Genomic DNA, 16,902 nt, shown 5'->3' on the forward strand with positions numbered 1-16,902 from the left:
CTCCCTCTGAACGTTTCTGTTGTAATCATTTCCTAAAAATTTATAACAGGAAATATTAGAGACTATATAGTCTGGTAAGTTTCATATGGGTATTGTACATACTATAAGTTCATCAGTTCAGTTCAGTTCAGTCGCTTAGTCGTGTCCGACTCTTTGCGACCCCATGAATCACAGCATAAGGGACTTTAAAAAACTATATGGATTCTTTTCGCCAGAGTAAAATAGCTGTGTCCCGATTGAAAAGTCACTAAGTATCCTTCAAGTTGTTTGGGTGAGAAAAGTTCCTGAGGGAAGAGAGTTCTGCCAATAAGTGAAATCAGGGCAGAAAAAATGGTTGAGAAGCACTGACTTTGATGACTTCTGTTTGTAGCTTCTCTTTCCCTTATTAAGGTCCCCAGGGATCAAGAACGATTAAGACTAAACCCAGTTCTTGGAGCTGGCTAGTTATTTTTGAATAACTGAAAGTACATTTATTTGAGGGAAGGGTCAAAAAACCTTGTTGGAAGAGGGAACCTCAGGTCAAAGCTAGAAAATTACTGTGAAATGAGAGCCAGGGGCATTTTCTGGGCCAAAAGCAGGCTCTCGAGCTGGGTAGATAGAGGACTATATTGTCAAATTATGTATCTTCAGAATTTGGGCCTTGACCAGGAATGGATTCTCTTTTGTTGGGTGCTATCTGCTTGATGCCAGAATATGTTTCTGAAGTTATAAATGAAGCTTTGTAGAGGAAACAGACCTTGAAAGCTTTAAAAATGACTAAGCTGAAGTCTCCTGGTAGTAACTGGTACTCAGCACTATTAGAGCAAATGGCATATCACATGAGTTATCTGTTGGTGCTAAACAGATGACCCCAAAACATAGTAGCTTAAAACTGTTTATTATCCCACAGTTCCTATGGGTTAGAAATTTGGGCACAGCTTAGTTATGTCTTCTGTTTTAGGGTCTCTTTTAAGGCTGCAGTCATGGTGTTGGCTGAGGCTACCATTCATATCAGGACTTAACTGGGTAAAGTTCACGTCCAAGCTCATTCTTGTGGTTGTTGGCAGGATCCAGTCCCTTGTGGCCTGTTGACCTGAGGGTCTGGGTTACTCACTGACTGTTGTCCAGAAACTGCCCTCAGTTCCTTGCCACGTGGACCTTTTTGTAAGGGAGCTCACAAAATAACAGTTGATTCATCATAGTGAGCAAACAAGAACAGTCAGAGAACACAAGCAAGCAATGTAGACATCACAGTCTTATAACCTAATCTCAGAAGTGAGATTGGAACCTCATCACGTTCTCTTGTTTAGAAGCTAGTCACTAGGTCCAAACCACACTCGAGGTGGGTAGGGGATTCCATATGGCATGGATACCAAGAGGCGAGGGTCAGCCACTAGGGCCAGTCGAGAAGCTGCCTAGCTCACAAACTGCCTGGGGTCTCCTCTCTTACACGGCGGCCTAGCCATACCAACTGTGAAATATTTTTAATATCATCTCTGGTTTGCAAATTTTTGTCAAAATTGAGCTAAAATTCATATCAATTTTTGATACTTATGTTCTTCATAACCCAATAATATGTGTATATGTAGAAGTACAAAAACATCTTACCAGATGACAAATTCCATAAGGATCCTGGTGGTATTTGAAGTTTTTTCCCTCAAAAAACTAGTTGGTCTTTTTGTTTTAGTACCTAACGTACTCTGCTGAATTAAACGATTCATAAATGTCTTATCAAATTACAAAGTAAAATGAAATTAGCTTTCTTTTTCTTTAGAGAAATACAGTTAGAGGAAAGAGAGAGAAACCAAGGCTGATAGGAACAAACACCTGCCATCTAAGTAAGTCAGATAGGCTTCAATGCTTAGGTTGTTGGCTGAAATTCACCACTGGACTCTCAAAAAGAGAGTGGCGAGTTGAGTCCATGGGTTACTCTCTTCTTAGATTGTTCCTCTCACCTCCAACATTCTTCTACCATCTGACTCGCTTGCTTTTGTGGTACTTTGTCTCCTCGAACCCAGCACACTGAGCTGGAAAACATTGTCCTCTACGTCAAACCAGCTACCACCCTTCCACCCCCCACCCCACCTCATTCTTTACAGTACTTTTTCCTGAATTCCTAGTTGTCAAATATTAAAGTTACTTTTCAATCTTCCCCACTTCTCTGTTTTCTTTATATGTACCAAGCTCCCAAATCATCTTTATTCTTTCCTTTTCACTCCCTTCCCACCGTAGCCTCTGTGTTACTGCCTTACATAGACTGTAGTCACCCTAAGGCAAGCGTTCTGCCCTCTGCATTCTCTACTTAGCTAGGTCTTCCTTCAACCTTGTTTATGGTGTCTCCTGCCGTCAAACACGCATTTAATGTTCCGTTGATAAATTATGATAAAGTCTTTGCCCTTTGTCTTGACATGCATTACCCTATACTTACCATTTCTTCCATTTTATTAACCCGTGACTCTGACTTAAACACTCCATGTTTTCACCCGCCTACCTTTCTCTCTGTTCTCTCTCAGCTTCTCTATTCATATAATGGTTTCTTTTTGTCAGGGATCGATTAAGTTCTTTTGGGTTGTGATGCTTAATCCTTTTGTGGCCCTCTTTAAGAGAAAGAATGCAGAATTAAGAGTACAGAATCAGGGATAGAGCACTGGAGAGGGCCCCAATAAATGAGAGGTTTCTCCGGGGAGCCTTCTCTGCTGACCCCAACTAACATTAATAATCACAGATCGATAGGCTAAAGGCCAAGATCTTTTCTTAACTACTTTACAGTCTCTAGGTTTGTATTTATTGATGCTAAAGCTGAAACTCCAATACTTTGGCCACCTCATGTGACGAGTTGACTCACTGGAAAAGACTCTGATGCTAGGAAGGATTGAGGGCGGGAGGAGAAGGGGACAACCAAGAATGAGATGGCTGGATGGCATCACCGACTCGATGGACATGAATTTGAGTGAACTCCGGGAGTTGGTGATGGACAGGGAGGCCTGGCGTGCTGTGATTCATGGGGTCGCAAAGAGTCGGACACGACTGAGCGACTGAACTGAACTGAAAGAAGTAATAGTTCTTTATCAAATAATTGCAAAGGTAATCACATACAGTTAAGAAGTTTCTTACATACATGTTATTCTTTTTTTAAATAGTTGTTCTCAAAATGATAAGTTGTTTTTGGAGCCCAGAGTAAATTTCTGTTGTGTACTGTGGAAGATTATGTGAATGACGTTTCTTTGTAGAGTAGTGTGTGTTCTGTGTTTATTGTGTCCTGATCTTATTTTTTAGAGATCAGCTTTCACAACAATCATATACAATGTTTTGGGTTATACATAGTAAATGGGAAAACTTATTTTTCTTAGAAAACATTTTTATAAAATGTGAAAATCTTCCAGTGCTTGATAATTATTCAGGAAATTTTATACTGAGGCTTATTTGTTACTCTTCTTTCATGTTTGTATGTGAGAGACCTCTGTTTATTTTCTGTATGTCATCTTGGCTGTTTCAGGACTCACCCAGGAAGGCCTTTTCCGGGTGAACGGCAATGTCAAGGTGGTGGAACAGCTTCGATGGAAGTTTGAGAGCGGGGTGCCTGTGGAGCTAGGGCGAGATGGGGACGTGTGTGCAGCGGCCAGCCTGTTAAAGCTCTTCCTGAGGGAGCTGCCCGAGAGTGTGATCACCTCCACGCTGCAGCCTCGCTTCCTTCAGCTCTTTCAGGGTCAGTACACCAAATCCTACTAGGAATTAAAGCAATTTTATTTTTCACCTAACAGATTTTAAATATTTACAATTTCTCCATTACTGTCACCTGGCTATCTTATTCTAGATCCTTACCTTCTACACTGCTGCTGCTGCTGCTAAGTCATTTCAGTTGTGTCCGACTCTGTGTGACCCCATAGACGGAAGCCCACCAGGCTCCCCCTTCCCTGGGATTCTCCAGGCAAGAACATTGGAGTGGGTTGCCATTTCCTTCTCCAATGTGTGAAAGTGAAAAGTGAAAGTGAAGTCGCTCAGTCATGTCCGACCCTTAGCGACCCCACAGACTGCAGCCCACCAGGCTCCTCCATCCATGGAATTTTCTAGGCAAGAGTACTGGAGTGGCTTGCCATTGCCTTCTCACCTAAAATAATACTAAATTGATTATGAAATGCTATTATTAAATATAATTTCTAAGACTATTGGCATCAGTTCAGTTCAGTCGCTCAGTCGTGTCTGACTCTTTGCGACCCCATGAATCACAGCACGCCGGGCCTCCCTGTCCATCACCAACTCCCGGAGTTCACTCAAACTCATGTCCATCCAGTTGGTGATGCCATCCAGCCATCTCATTCTCTGTTGTCCCCTTCTCCTCCCACCCCCAATCCCTCCCAGCATCAGAGTCTTTTCCAGTGAGTCAACTCGTCAAGTATATAAATAACATAATAGTTAAAAGCCCTGGTACTTTTGGGACAAAGAAATTCTTTTCTGACTAGTTAGTGACTGCCATCGAAGTACTAAGACTGAGGCATTAAATTCTGTGTAGGGAATATTAAATTGTGTTTGCTTAGTGTCCTGTGAGACTGAAAAGTCACTAGTGTGCTTTCTCATAAGCAATATTGAGTCCTAAAATAGTATTTGTTTTATATCGTTGAAGATAAAATTGATTGTTTAGAGGTTCTTTAGCATCTGTTCTTCTTTGAAGTAGCGTTCATTTGCAATATTAGTTTCAGGTGTATAACATAGTGATTCAAAATGTTTATATGTTATACTTCATTTAAAGTTATTATAAAATATTGGCTATATTCCCTGTGCGATCCAATATATCCTTGTACCTTATTTATTTTATATGTAATAATTTGTGCCTCTTAATCCCCTACCCCTACCTGTCTTGCCCCTATCTCTTCCTTCTTATTGGTAGCTACTGGGATATCCTCTATTTCTCCAAGTCTGTTTCTATTCTGTTATGTGTATTCATTTGTTTTATGTTTTTTGATTTCACATTTAAGTGATAAGACAATATTTGTCTTTCTCTATCTGACTTATTTCACTAAACATAATATTGTCCAGGTTCATCCACGTTGTTGCAAATGTCAAAATTTCATTTTTATTTTATGGCTGAGATATGTGTATACACACACACACACATATATATGTATATACGTATTTATCTATCGAAGGACACTTAGTCGGCTTATATATTTTGGCTACAGTAAATAGTGCCACTGTGAACATTGGACTACATGTATCTTTTCAAATTAGTGTTTACATATTTTTGGATATAGGTATGTCTAGAAGTGAAATTACTCGGTCATAATGGTAATGCTATTTTTAGTTTTTTGAGAAAACTCTGTGAAATTGCTCGGTCATAATGGTAATGCTATTTTTAGTTTTTTGAGAAAACTCTATACTTGTTTTCATAGTGGCTGCACCAGTTCTCATCAACATTGTACAAGGCTTCCCTTTTCTCCACATCCTCAGCAACATTTGTTATTTGTGTTCTTTTTCATGATCACCATTCTAACAAGTATGAGGTGGTAGTATATTGTGGTTTTGATTTGCACTGGGGGCGGGAGGAGAAGGGGACGACCGAGGATGAGATGGCTGGATGGCATCACCGACTCTGTGGACTTGAGTCTGAGTGAGCTCCGGGAGTTGGTGATGGACAGGGAGGCCTGATGTGCTGTGATTCATGGGGTCGCGGAGAGTCGGACACGACTGAGCGACTGAACTGAACTGAACTGAATGATGAGTGATGTTGAACGCCTTTTCATATTCCTGTTAGCCATATGTATGTTGTCGTTGGAAAAATGTCTGTCTATTCAGGTCTTTTTGCCCATTTTTTAATTGATTTGGTTTTTATTGATAATGAATTGTGTGAGCTATTTATATATTTTGGATGTTAACCCCTTACTGGTCTTATCTTTTACAGATATTTTATCCCATTTAATAGGTTGTCTTTTCATTTTTTTCAATGGTTTCCTTCACTATACTGAAGCTTTTAAGTTTAATTAGACCCCATTTGTTTATTTTTGCTTTTGTTTCCTTTGCTTTAAGAGATAGATCCAAAACAATACTGCTGCAGTTTGTGTCTTGCCTGTTTTCTCCTAGGAGTTTTATGGTTTGGGTCTTAGATTTAGGTCTTTAATCAATTTGAGTTTATTTTTTATATGGTGTGAGAAAATGATGTGATTTTATTCTTCTAGATATAACTGTCTAGATTTCCCAGCACCAGTTATTGAAGCAACTGTCCTTTCCCATTACATAGTCTTTCATCTTTTGTCATAGATTAGTTGATAAATGTGTGAATTTTTTTTCTGGGCTTTCTGTTCTGTTACATTGATCTATGTGTCTGTTTTGTGCTGATGCCATACTGTTTTAATGACTGTAGCTTTGTTATAAAGTCTGAAGTCAGGGAGTCAGATTTCTCCAGCTTCATTTTTCTTTTTCAAGATTGCTGTGGTTATTTGAGGCCTTTTGTTTAGCCATAAAGATTTTAAGACTTTTTTGTTCTAGTTCTGTGAAAAATGCCATAGTAATTTGATAAGATTGCATTGAATCTGAAGAGGGTCTTGGAGCCTCACCTTTATGACCTCATGTAACCTTAATTACCCCTGTAGGAAGGATTGGGGGTGGGAGGAGACTGGGACGATAGAGACTGAGATGGCTGGATGGCATCACCAACTCGATGGACATGAGTTTGAGTGAACTCTGAGAGTTGGTGATGGAGAGGGAGGCCTGGCGTGCTGTGATTCATGGGGTCGCAAAGAGTCGGACATGACTGAGCAACTAAACTGAACTGAAAGGTCCTGCTTCCAAATATTGGAGTTTAGGTCACATTGGAGTTTAGGGCTTTAACCTTTGACTTTGTAGCTGCTGCATCACTTCAGTCATGTCCGACTCTGTGTGACCCCATAGACAGAAGTCCACCAGGGTCCCCAGTCCCTGGGATTCTCCAGGCAAGAACACTGGAGTGGGTTGCCATTTCCTTCTCCAGTGTGTGAAAGTGAAAAGTGAAAGTGAAGTCGCTCAGTCGTGTCCAACCCTTAGCGACCCCACGGACTGCAGCCTACCAGGCTCCTCCATCCATGGGATTTTCTAGGCAAGAGTACTGGAGTGGCTTGCCATTGCCTTCTCCGATATAGTCACTAGAATTTAATCCATAGCACTGCTTTAAAAAAAAACAATTATCACAATTTGGTGTATGTATTATTAAAAATTAATTAGTAAAATGCCTACAGAGGATGCTAGTTAGATACTGTCTAGAACAGAAATCATTAATTACTACGGAATTGATGTTTTTTTTCTTAGAAATCTTTAATGACTAACAGAGATAGGAATAGGAATGAGTTTAAACTAAATGATAAGCTGTCTAAAAATTACTACTGCGTATTGTTTTTGTTTTTTGTATAATTTTCTGTAAATTGATTGTATTTTAATATTGATTCTCTGTAAGAATTTATTTCTTCTAGTGATAATAGGTGCTAGTTAGTGACTACTCACTGCATAATACCTAGAAGATACTTTATTTATATAATCTCTTTTGATTCCAGCATCAACTCTAGTGAGATACACAGAAAATAAGATTAATTTTGAAGGAGGAAATTACAGCCTGTGGTTTAGAGCATTAGCTCTGGGTCCATTCTTCCAGCTGCATTAGTATGGACGGTTACTTAACCTTTCTGTGTCTTAGTAAATTAGATATCTATTGCTACATAACAGTTTTCTGAAAACTACATTAAACATGTATTTTCTGTCAGGAAGTTGCTCTCAAGAGTTGTCAAAGGGCTGCAGTTACCTGAAAGCTTGACTGGAGCCTGGAGATCTGCCTCCAGGGTGGTTTGTTCACATGGCTGACTGTGTAGTGCTAGCTCTGGGTGAGACGCCTCAGTTCCTTTCTCTGTGAGCATCTCCTGATGGCTACTTGATGTTCTCATAACATGGAACTGGCTTCCCCCAGAGTGTGAGCACATCAGGAGAGATGGAAACTATCCTTTCAGTGACCTAGCCCCAGAAATCCAATAGCATCATGTACTGAATTATATTCATTAGGAGCACGTTCAAGAGGAGAGGACTCGGGCACTGTCTTTTGAAGGAAGAAGTGTCAGACTTTGTGGACACTGTAAAACCACCACACATAGTTTTACTACTATGGAGTGCGCAGTAGTGTGCACTTCTTGAGCTTGTTGTGGATGCTGAGTTTATCCTCTGAAGCAGTTAGAACAGTGTTGGTCATGTACCATATATTTAATAGATGTTAAGTTCTGCTTCTCAATTGTGGCAGCCCATAAGAATCGTCTGGGAAGCTTTGAAAAATCCCAGAGATCACTGCATCCTAGACACATTAAATCATCTCTAGAGATGAGACACAGGCATCCATACTTTTAATGCAACTTTCTGTCCCCATGCTTATGTACCGTTTATCCTCAGCCCTTGCTCCCACCCCTTGGTTTCTTGGTTATATAAAGGTGAACCGTTTAGTATGATTTCTTTCAAGTTTTTAACTTTTAACCTTAAAATTAGTCCCTTTATTCTAATGTCCCTGTTTCCTAAATAAAAAATTACACAAGTTACAGAAGAGTGAATGTACCTACCTGCCTAATGATTAAGGAGGAGGAAGGAAAGGGGGGAAGAGTGAGTTCCAGTTTGGAGTTAAATGAAGATTTCAAAATTCTTGCCCAAATTAGTTGAAACTGCTTGAACTTTTGGTTGTTGTTTCGCCTGGTAAATCACGCAAAATGGACCAAATCTTCCAGAAATTCATCGGGAGTATTTTTGGAATGGCTATCAATTATCAATTTTTGTTTTTTGAAATGTTTTATATAATTTTAATGAAAGTGTGAGCCTGCAAATATTGCATGTTACAAATAGTACAGGACTCTTTTATATGAAATCAGTGATTAAAAATTTTTTAATTATAAATTGAGGTAAAGGCATTGTTGCTTCCCAGTTGGCTCAGTGGTAAAGAATCTGCCTGCTAATGCCAGGAGCTGCAGGAGACATGGGTTCAATCCCTGGATCAGGAAGATTCTCTGGAGGAGGAAATGGCAACCCACTATAGTGCTCTTGCCTGGAAAATCCCATGAACAAGAGGAGCCTGGCAGGCTACAGTCCATAGGGTCTCAAAGAGTCAGACATGACTGAGCAACTGAGCATACACACTTGCAAAGGCATTGTTTGGTATTTTATTGCTCACACAGAAAAGTAGGATACTGTCTTGTGAACAGTGAGCTTACAGGTTTATTAGGGGAATAGAACAGGTACACAGAAAGCCAGGATATACAAAGCAAAGTGAGTTTGAGGGGAGGAATCCTTACTAAATCAGATGATAAGAAGGGTTTATGAAAGAAGGAAATGATACTTGAACTGGGACTTTTGGAGGGCTGGTAGAATTACCACAGATGGTGTGTGCTTTAAGAAGAAAGGATTACAAAAACAAAGGTGTTTGGAAAACAGGTACATGATTGCAGCAGTGAACATAGTGTGTGTTAGGGAAGGGGGGAATGAGTGGTTAATACAATGGGTTTGGTGGTTTGTCAGTAACATTTTAAATCAAATACTGAAGTGACACGTTCTTAAGTAATTTTATTACTTGATAAAATTCATCATCCTATTGCTTTTAACAATTTCCTTTATTTAAAGAAATATTTTTGTCAGACCAATATATGCCTATGGTTTTATTAAAAAATAAATTGGAAAGATTTACATTTAAACCCTTAAACGTGCTTTGGCTGCCCTTAATTTTCCTTCCCAGAGGAAATCAGTTTTCACTTGTCTAGCTGTTCTTTTGATATTTCCTTCCATTTGATAATATAGTATTTTATCTTGATTACTTACTTCCAGATATTATCTCATTGTTCCTGCTTAAGAAATGTGCAGAATTAGCTCTGTTACACTGTTACTTACTGCAGTATCATTCTACCACAATTTTAGCTGATACTATTTGTATACTTTTTAATTAAGGTATGCCTTGTTAGGACTATGTAAGGGTGTGTACTTGTGTGAAGTGTATTTCCTGATGTTAATATCTCTTAGATTTATAGGGAATTGTGTGAATGAAAATAATCTGCAGTTTTTAGATTGCTCCAACGCATCCACCATTGCCTGTTTTTTTCAAAATGTCAAATAATCTGTCAATTGTTTATTTCTGGGGAAATTGCTCTTGGACATTTTTTCTTATTCTCCCATCTGAACCCCAGTAGTAGGCGTCACCCTGAGCCTCCTTCCCCAATCTTCCCAGACCTGCTCTTCCTGGCAGTCTTTTCTCTTTATTGTGTTGGACACTCAGCAGATCCCTTCAGCTTGGAAAATATTGTCTTTTGGTCTTGGAAATGTACCTGTATTATCTTTTATTTTTCCTTTAGAGGTTTGATTATCATCTTTAAATTCTGTTTTCTGTGAAATTTAATCAATTTTATTTTCTAACCTTATTTTAAAATTTTAGCCTTTGATTTTAATATTGAACATATTCATGCTCTTTTTTTTTTTTTTTTCCGAAGTACTTTGTTTTATTGCACTGTGTTCTTCTTTCTGAGATACAAATAAGGCTTTTGGGGATATTTGTTTATGTGGCTTTGGTTTGGTTTTCTTCCCTCCTATATTTCTGTTTGCGGGATTTCTTTTTCTTTCTTTATTCAAACATATGAGGATCTTTGGCTGTTGAGATTTAGGAATAGCATTTTGTACGTGGACCAGTGGGCTTGTCTATTGGCGTACTTCACTTCAGGATGATTAGATGGTGGGGATAGAGGAAAATCTAGCTGTTTCATTGGGGAACCACAAATGTCAATATGTGGGCCTATTTTTCTCTTCAGCTATTGAGTTCCTTGAGCAGGAGTGGGAGGGAGATGGGAAGTATGCTAATGGGCCTGTTATTTGTTAGCGCATTTTCACTCATCTTCATGTTTTCAGCTGTTTCCTCACTGCAGACCTTAGCTGTTTCAGATGTCCGAGAATCCACTGACATTATGCAGAGCCTAAGCCTCAGTACTCCTGCCTGCTGGCTCATTTGCCTGGGTGCTGGGGTGGTGGAGGCTGCCTGAAGCTTGACAGGCTTTCATGCAGTCTGTCTGTTTTCAGTCACTTGCATTCACTTCCAAATGGCTTTGAAATCTCCTCTCCTTCTGTCTTCTCTGCTGTTCTTTTTTTGCCCGTGGGTACTTACACTTTTTAAGCACCATTTTACTGTCATTTAAGTAGGGTTTTGGGAAGAATATGTGATCAGTTTGTCTCTTAAATGGACATTCTCCTTTACCTTTCACCCACCCCATGCTTGATTTAAATGGGGAGAACTTTATAATAGCAGCTGTGTAAACAATGTGTGAGAGTTAAGTGCCTCAATTTTAGCTTATGAGCTTTGATAATTTAGATTGCATCTGTTTTTCGCAAGAAAACCACCCTAGTACCCTATCTTAATCAGCACAATGCCCAATTGTAAAGAAAGCTTATTTCATTTGCTGACTTGGTGCTTGAGCCTTGCACTATTTTTTTTTTTTTTCATTACATGAGGTAAGTTTGAGTTAAGGTTGTCTTTTGTCTATTCTATACCATAGTGCCACTGGGATTGTTTGATGTGAGCTGAATGGTTTTGCCTTGCAAATTATAATGTACTAGTTATTAAGTCCGGAGAAGGCAATGGCAAGCCACTCCAGTACTATTGCCTAGAAAATCCCATGGATGGAGGAGCCTGGTAGGCTGCAGTCCATGGGGTCGCTAAGGGTCAGACACGACTGAGCGACTTCACTTTCACTTTTCACTTTCCACTTTCACACATTGGAGAAGGAAATGGCAACCCACTCCAGTGTTCTTGCCTGGAGAATCCCAGGGACGGGGGAGCCTGGTGGGCTTCCGTCTATGGGGTCGCACAGAGTCGGACATGACTGAAGTGACTTAGCAGCAGTAGTTATTAAGTCATTACCCCTCGGGTAGTAAGAGCACCATAGGAAAAATGACATATTTCCTTCCCTAGGTTCATTCCTTCTTACTGAGAAGTTCCTTTCCTTTCAAAATTATTAAACTCTCACACATTTGTTTCTGTGAAAAACAATCATTATATTAAACTCCAAGTCTAAGCCCTTTGCATTTTCAGTGTGTGCCTTTTAGGTTTTCTATAAGCAATGCTAAATATATAAATTCTTCATTTTGTCCTGGGTAAAGGCTATGGTTTTTCCCGTGGTTATGTATGGATGTGAGAGTTGGATTGTGAAGAAAGCTATCGCCGAAGAACTGATGCTTTTGAACTGTGGCATTGGAGAAGACTCTTGAGAGTCCCTTGGACTGCAAGGAGATCCAACGAGTCCATTCTAGAGGAGATCAATCCTGGGTGTTCATTGTATGGACTGATGCTAAAACTGAAACTCCAGTACTTTGGCCACCTCATGCAACGAGTTGACTCACTGGAAAAGAGTCTGATGCTTGGAGGGATTGGGGGTGGGAGGAGACAGGGACGACAGAGAATGAGATGGCTGGATGGCATCACCGACTCTGTGGACATGAGTTTGAGTGAACTCCGGGAGTTGGTGATGGACAGGGAGGCCTGGTGTGCTGTGATTCATGGGGTCGCAAAGAGTCAGACATGACTGAGCGACTGAACTGAACTGAAAGACCTAAACACAGAGCAGAATTAAATCATTGCCATCTGCCCAAGCTGCCAGTCACTTAGATGTGTGAAACTTCTACTGGAATAAATTGAAAATGTGGTGCCAGGAAATGCAGGTTTCCACACATGACTTTATACATTTTTATGATATTCCAGTTAGTTCTGCTTCCATCCAGATCCACATGACAAAAAAAAAAAAGCCTTTCTTATTTATAATTCCCTATAATCTCTAAGGTTGTAGATCCTTATAGCTAGATGATCTTTGGTTTACTGAGTGCATATAAATATTTTCCTCTTAATGCCCTTGACACTGTGAGATAGTATTAAGTAATGCGTGGGATTATGCAAATTTGGAAAGGTCAGGACTGTGCAAAATTATTCTGCATTAGAACAACTGGTCTTGAGGTATGTATGTGTTGTGAATGTGCACGTGTGTAAATTTGCTGAAATCCTTTATTTACTCTTGCCTTTTCAGCTGTGTTCTCTTTATCCATGATGGCTCATACCTTAAAAAATTCCTGTCATCTTAGTGAGATGTGAAGAGGAAAAGTAGATAAACTCATCTTTAATGGAAAGTTCTCCTCTTCTGACTTTTTCCTACACTGGATTTTAAAGTCAACAGAATTGCCTTATTCTTTCTTGAGATACAATGTACATACCATAAAACTGACCTTTTTAACGTGTACAATTTAAAGTGGTATTTAATGTATTCAGAGAGGGCAATCGTCACTACTATCTGGTTTTAAAATATTTTTATCATTCCAAAAGAATCTCCAAGCCTGTTAGCATATACTCCCCATTCCTTCCCAGTTTACCTCCTCTTCTCCTGCTAGTCAGGCAAGCGCTAATCTACTTTCCATCTGTGTAGGTTTGTCTGTTGTGGTCATTTCTTATAAATGGAATCACGCAATATATTGTCTTTTGTGACTGGCCTCTTTCACTTAGCATAAGTTTCAAAATTCACCCATCTTGGGACATAAATCAGTGTGGTGTTCTTTCATGGCTAGGCAGAGATGGCAGAGCCTGGTGGGCTACCATCTATGGGGTCGCACAGAGTTGGACACGACTTAGTAGCAGCAGCCGCAGTATTCTATTGAAGACTGTACTACACTGCATTTATTCATTCATCAATTGATGGGCATTTGGGTTGTTTTCATCTGTTGGCTCATAGGAATAATGCTGCTATGAACATTTATGTACAAGTTCTTATGTGTTAATTTCTCTTGAGTATCTACCTAGGAGTGAAACTACTGAGCCAAATGGTGACTTTAACATTTTAAGAAACAATTTTCCAAAGTAGCTGTACTATTTTGCATTCTCATCAGCAATTAATGGAAGTTTCCATTTCTTTACATCATCATCAATACCTGTTATCATCTGTGTTTTTGATTTTCATTATCCTCATAGTACAGGCAGTAGAGTTTTGTAATAACATGAAAATTATAGGCTTGAAGGGGGAAAAGAGAGATCCAGAAGCTCCAGGGCCATGAAAATAATGTCTGTTGGATTTTTGGAATGAATTATCACAAACTGAGTGAAATTTTCAGTAAATTCTGCACTCTTCATGAATGCTTTCATGAAGAAGTCTTATTTAGATTGAGCTGGAAGAGGAAAAACAACAGCCAACAAGGGACTTACTAAAAAAAAAAAAAAAAACCGGGTCAAACAACCCGTATCAATAGAATCAATTCATAAAATACTGAAAATTTGTTTATTGTTTAAATGGTATCGGTTTGAAGGGATGCCAATTGACCAGCTTGCTAGCCACCTGCAGCTCTACCTGAACTATGTTAAGCTCTGTCCTGAACCTGTGCTTTGCTGAGCCCGTGAGCGTAGTCAACTTTTACACTGAGTCCATAAACAATTTGAAGACTTCAGGGGAAGACGGGGACATCCAAAACAACCTTAAATAACTCTGGGCAATGGTTTAAGTCACAGGACATCAAATCAGTCCAGTCCACTTACAGCTGAGCAATAGTGTCAGCTGGCTCAGTAGTGGGGATTAGGTAGAATAGTAGTAGTACGGTTTGCACTGAAACTACATACTTACTGTACTTTACCCACTTACTGTAGCAGTAGCTTTATGGAGAAAGCCAAGTTTTATTGGCAGCAATATTGCCAGTAGTTTTGAAGATTAGCGTCACTGTGGGAGGCTGCCTCTCCTATATTGGAATGATAGCTTTTCCCGTTCTCTGGTGTATAGACATTCCTACATTATAAACAAAATTGTCAGCTGTTACACCCTGTGTCTCACATTTAGCCTAGATGTGAGCTCCCAGTTTTGCTATATGGATAGATTATTTAAATGCTTGCTATGTTTTAATCAATGTCTTCATCCCCACTGACAGGCATTCAGTGAATGTCTGCAGCATAGCTTTGCTGATGCACTACTTGGTGTCACTGAGCATTAGTTTTTGGTTATAGGACTGAAATGTAAAGCATCGTCTAGTTCTTGTTTTTCCTGCACCCTTTGCCTTTGCTTTCACATGCAGGTCGATTCTGGGAGTGTCAATGTCAGTCTAGATACAGGCTAATTTGGCAATAAACATAACTCTGCATCTTGCAGGAGCTAATCAGAATGATAAGATTTGTAGTTTTATTAATAACATCTAAGAATAGGTTGTCATTTATTAATTTTTATTAGTTACTTTATCATTCTGCCCTGGCTTTGAGAACTTTGTCATGGGCAAGGGTTGCGAGAGAGCTGTAAAAATATAACCTTTCCTTTCACATGGAAAAATACCAATTCCATTAATCATAAGATAAAATTATGTATGTAACCTTCTCATCACTCTAAAAAGACTTGGTTCCACTCACGAGAAATGAAATGCAGAGGTAAAACCCAGTCTAATCCAGGATAGTTGGTATTTTATGATTATTTTTCCCATTCTTCTGCATGTTTAGAAAGAAACAGAATTTGTGTTTTGTTTATTCTTAGTTGTTTTATGAAGCATTTTGTGCCCAGAAATTCTTAAGTCTTTTATTAAAATACTGTTCCCCACATATACCCCGGGACCTAAGATGTTATATTTGATTGTAAATGAATGGAGATTCCTCCTTCCAGTAGGAGTTTCCCACTACTCCTCTCCAGTTCTGCTTATTTATTTGTTGATTCAAGAATCATTTCTTAAATATTGACATATTTGAGACAGCATGCTAGGTTCTGTGTGATAGTGATACTCGTAAGTGAGCTTTGTAGGCATGAACTGGTCAGAGCATGTGTTCCACAGTCAGACTGACCAGATTTGAGTTGCAGCTTGGCTACTTGGTAGTTGTGTGAACATGGAAAAGTTAATTAATGTCTCTGTTTCAGTCTAGTCATCTCTCGCTGGGGATGTGTGAGATTGCTACTGGTGCTGTGACACATTACCAGAAATATAGTGACTTAAAACATCACATACCTGCTATCTCATTGTTCTATGAGAACTGTGTAGGCTCAGCTGGTTTCTCTTCTCCAGGTCTCACAAGGTCAAAACCAACGTGTCAGCCCGAGTTCTTGCTTCCAGGCTCATTGGGTTTTGAGGAGCTTTCAGTTCTAAGTGACTGTGAGGCTGTGGTCCCTGATTTCTTGCTGGTTTCTCTTTCTGGAGGCGGTCCACATTCTTGAGCTAGTGACCTTTCTCCGGCTTCAGAGTCAGCAGCAACTCACTGTTCTAATAGATTAGCAAATTTTCATAAATCCTTGTGTGAGCATTAATGAGGAAATAAAAAGCTACTTCAATAATCTGGCGCCATGAAGTTAAATATTTTGGTTCTTTTAATAGCTGACCTTCCCATAGCCCTGAGATATATTGTAGCAGAGATTAGCATTTTGCCAATTGTTTTTTTTTTTTTTTCTACTTGAGGCTAAGATTGTATGTACAGTATAACTTCCTGGCCATCAGAAAGTCAAAGCACGTGACAAAGCACTAGGATGAATGTCCAGATTAGAGTAGGGTGCCATCCCATGATTAGGTCCATTATTGCTGATTATGATTGTAATCTCTTTTTAATGAGAGCAAATACTTGTCACATGCTTCAGTGTTTGCTACCTAATCTGGAACAGAAGTTCTGGTTGTACAGTTTTCTTCAACTGCTGAGTCGTTTACCTATATACCACACATATTCTGTGCTAGTTTTTTGTTCGTGGTTTAGCTTAAAAAAAAAAAAAAATGTGTCTGTGTCACATTCAACCAATAGTGAAAATCTTGTAAGAAACATGAATAATTTGAAATGGCACTTTTCACTAATAGAAAAAGTTAGTTCTTCTCCTAGGAAAAGATTAATATTAAGGAAAATGATGACTGTTTCAATTACTAACCATTATTCCACGTACAAAGTTTTTTTAAGCTCTTTGGATTCATAAATTATACACATCCTAA

General features: G+C 39.2%; 1 protein-coding gene across 7 annotated transcripts in view; it reads left to right on the forward strand.

Moving 5' to 3' along the window:
- Positions 1–16,902, forward strand: part of FAM13A (family with sequence similarity 13 member A) — a 353,167-nt gene that overhangs the window by 42,267 nt on the left and 293,998 nt on the right. For all 7 annotated transcript variants that reach the window (XM_088836241.1, XM_055434557.2, XM_055434553.2 and 4 more), the window contains one exon: positions 3,476–3,685. In XM_088836241.1, the coding sequence (XP_088692367.1) occupies positions 3,476–3,685 (210 nt within the window). The remainder of the gene's footprint in view (positions 1–3,475; positions 3,686–16,902) is intronic.

Source organism: Moschus berezovskii, chromosome 5 (assembly GCF_049115385.1).
Source record: "Moschus berezovskii isolate FMDL1 chromosome 5, NW_MosBer_1.0, whole genome shotgun sequence".
Taxonomy (NCBI): domain Eukaryota; kingdom Metazoa; phylum Chordata; class Mammalia; order Artiodactyla; family Moschidae; genus Moschus; species Moschus berezovskii.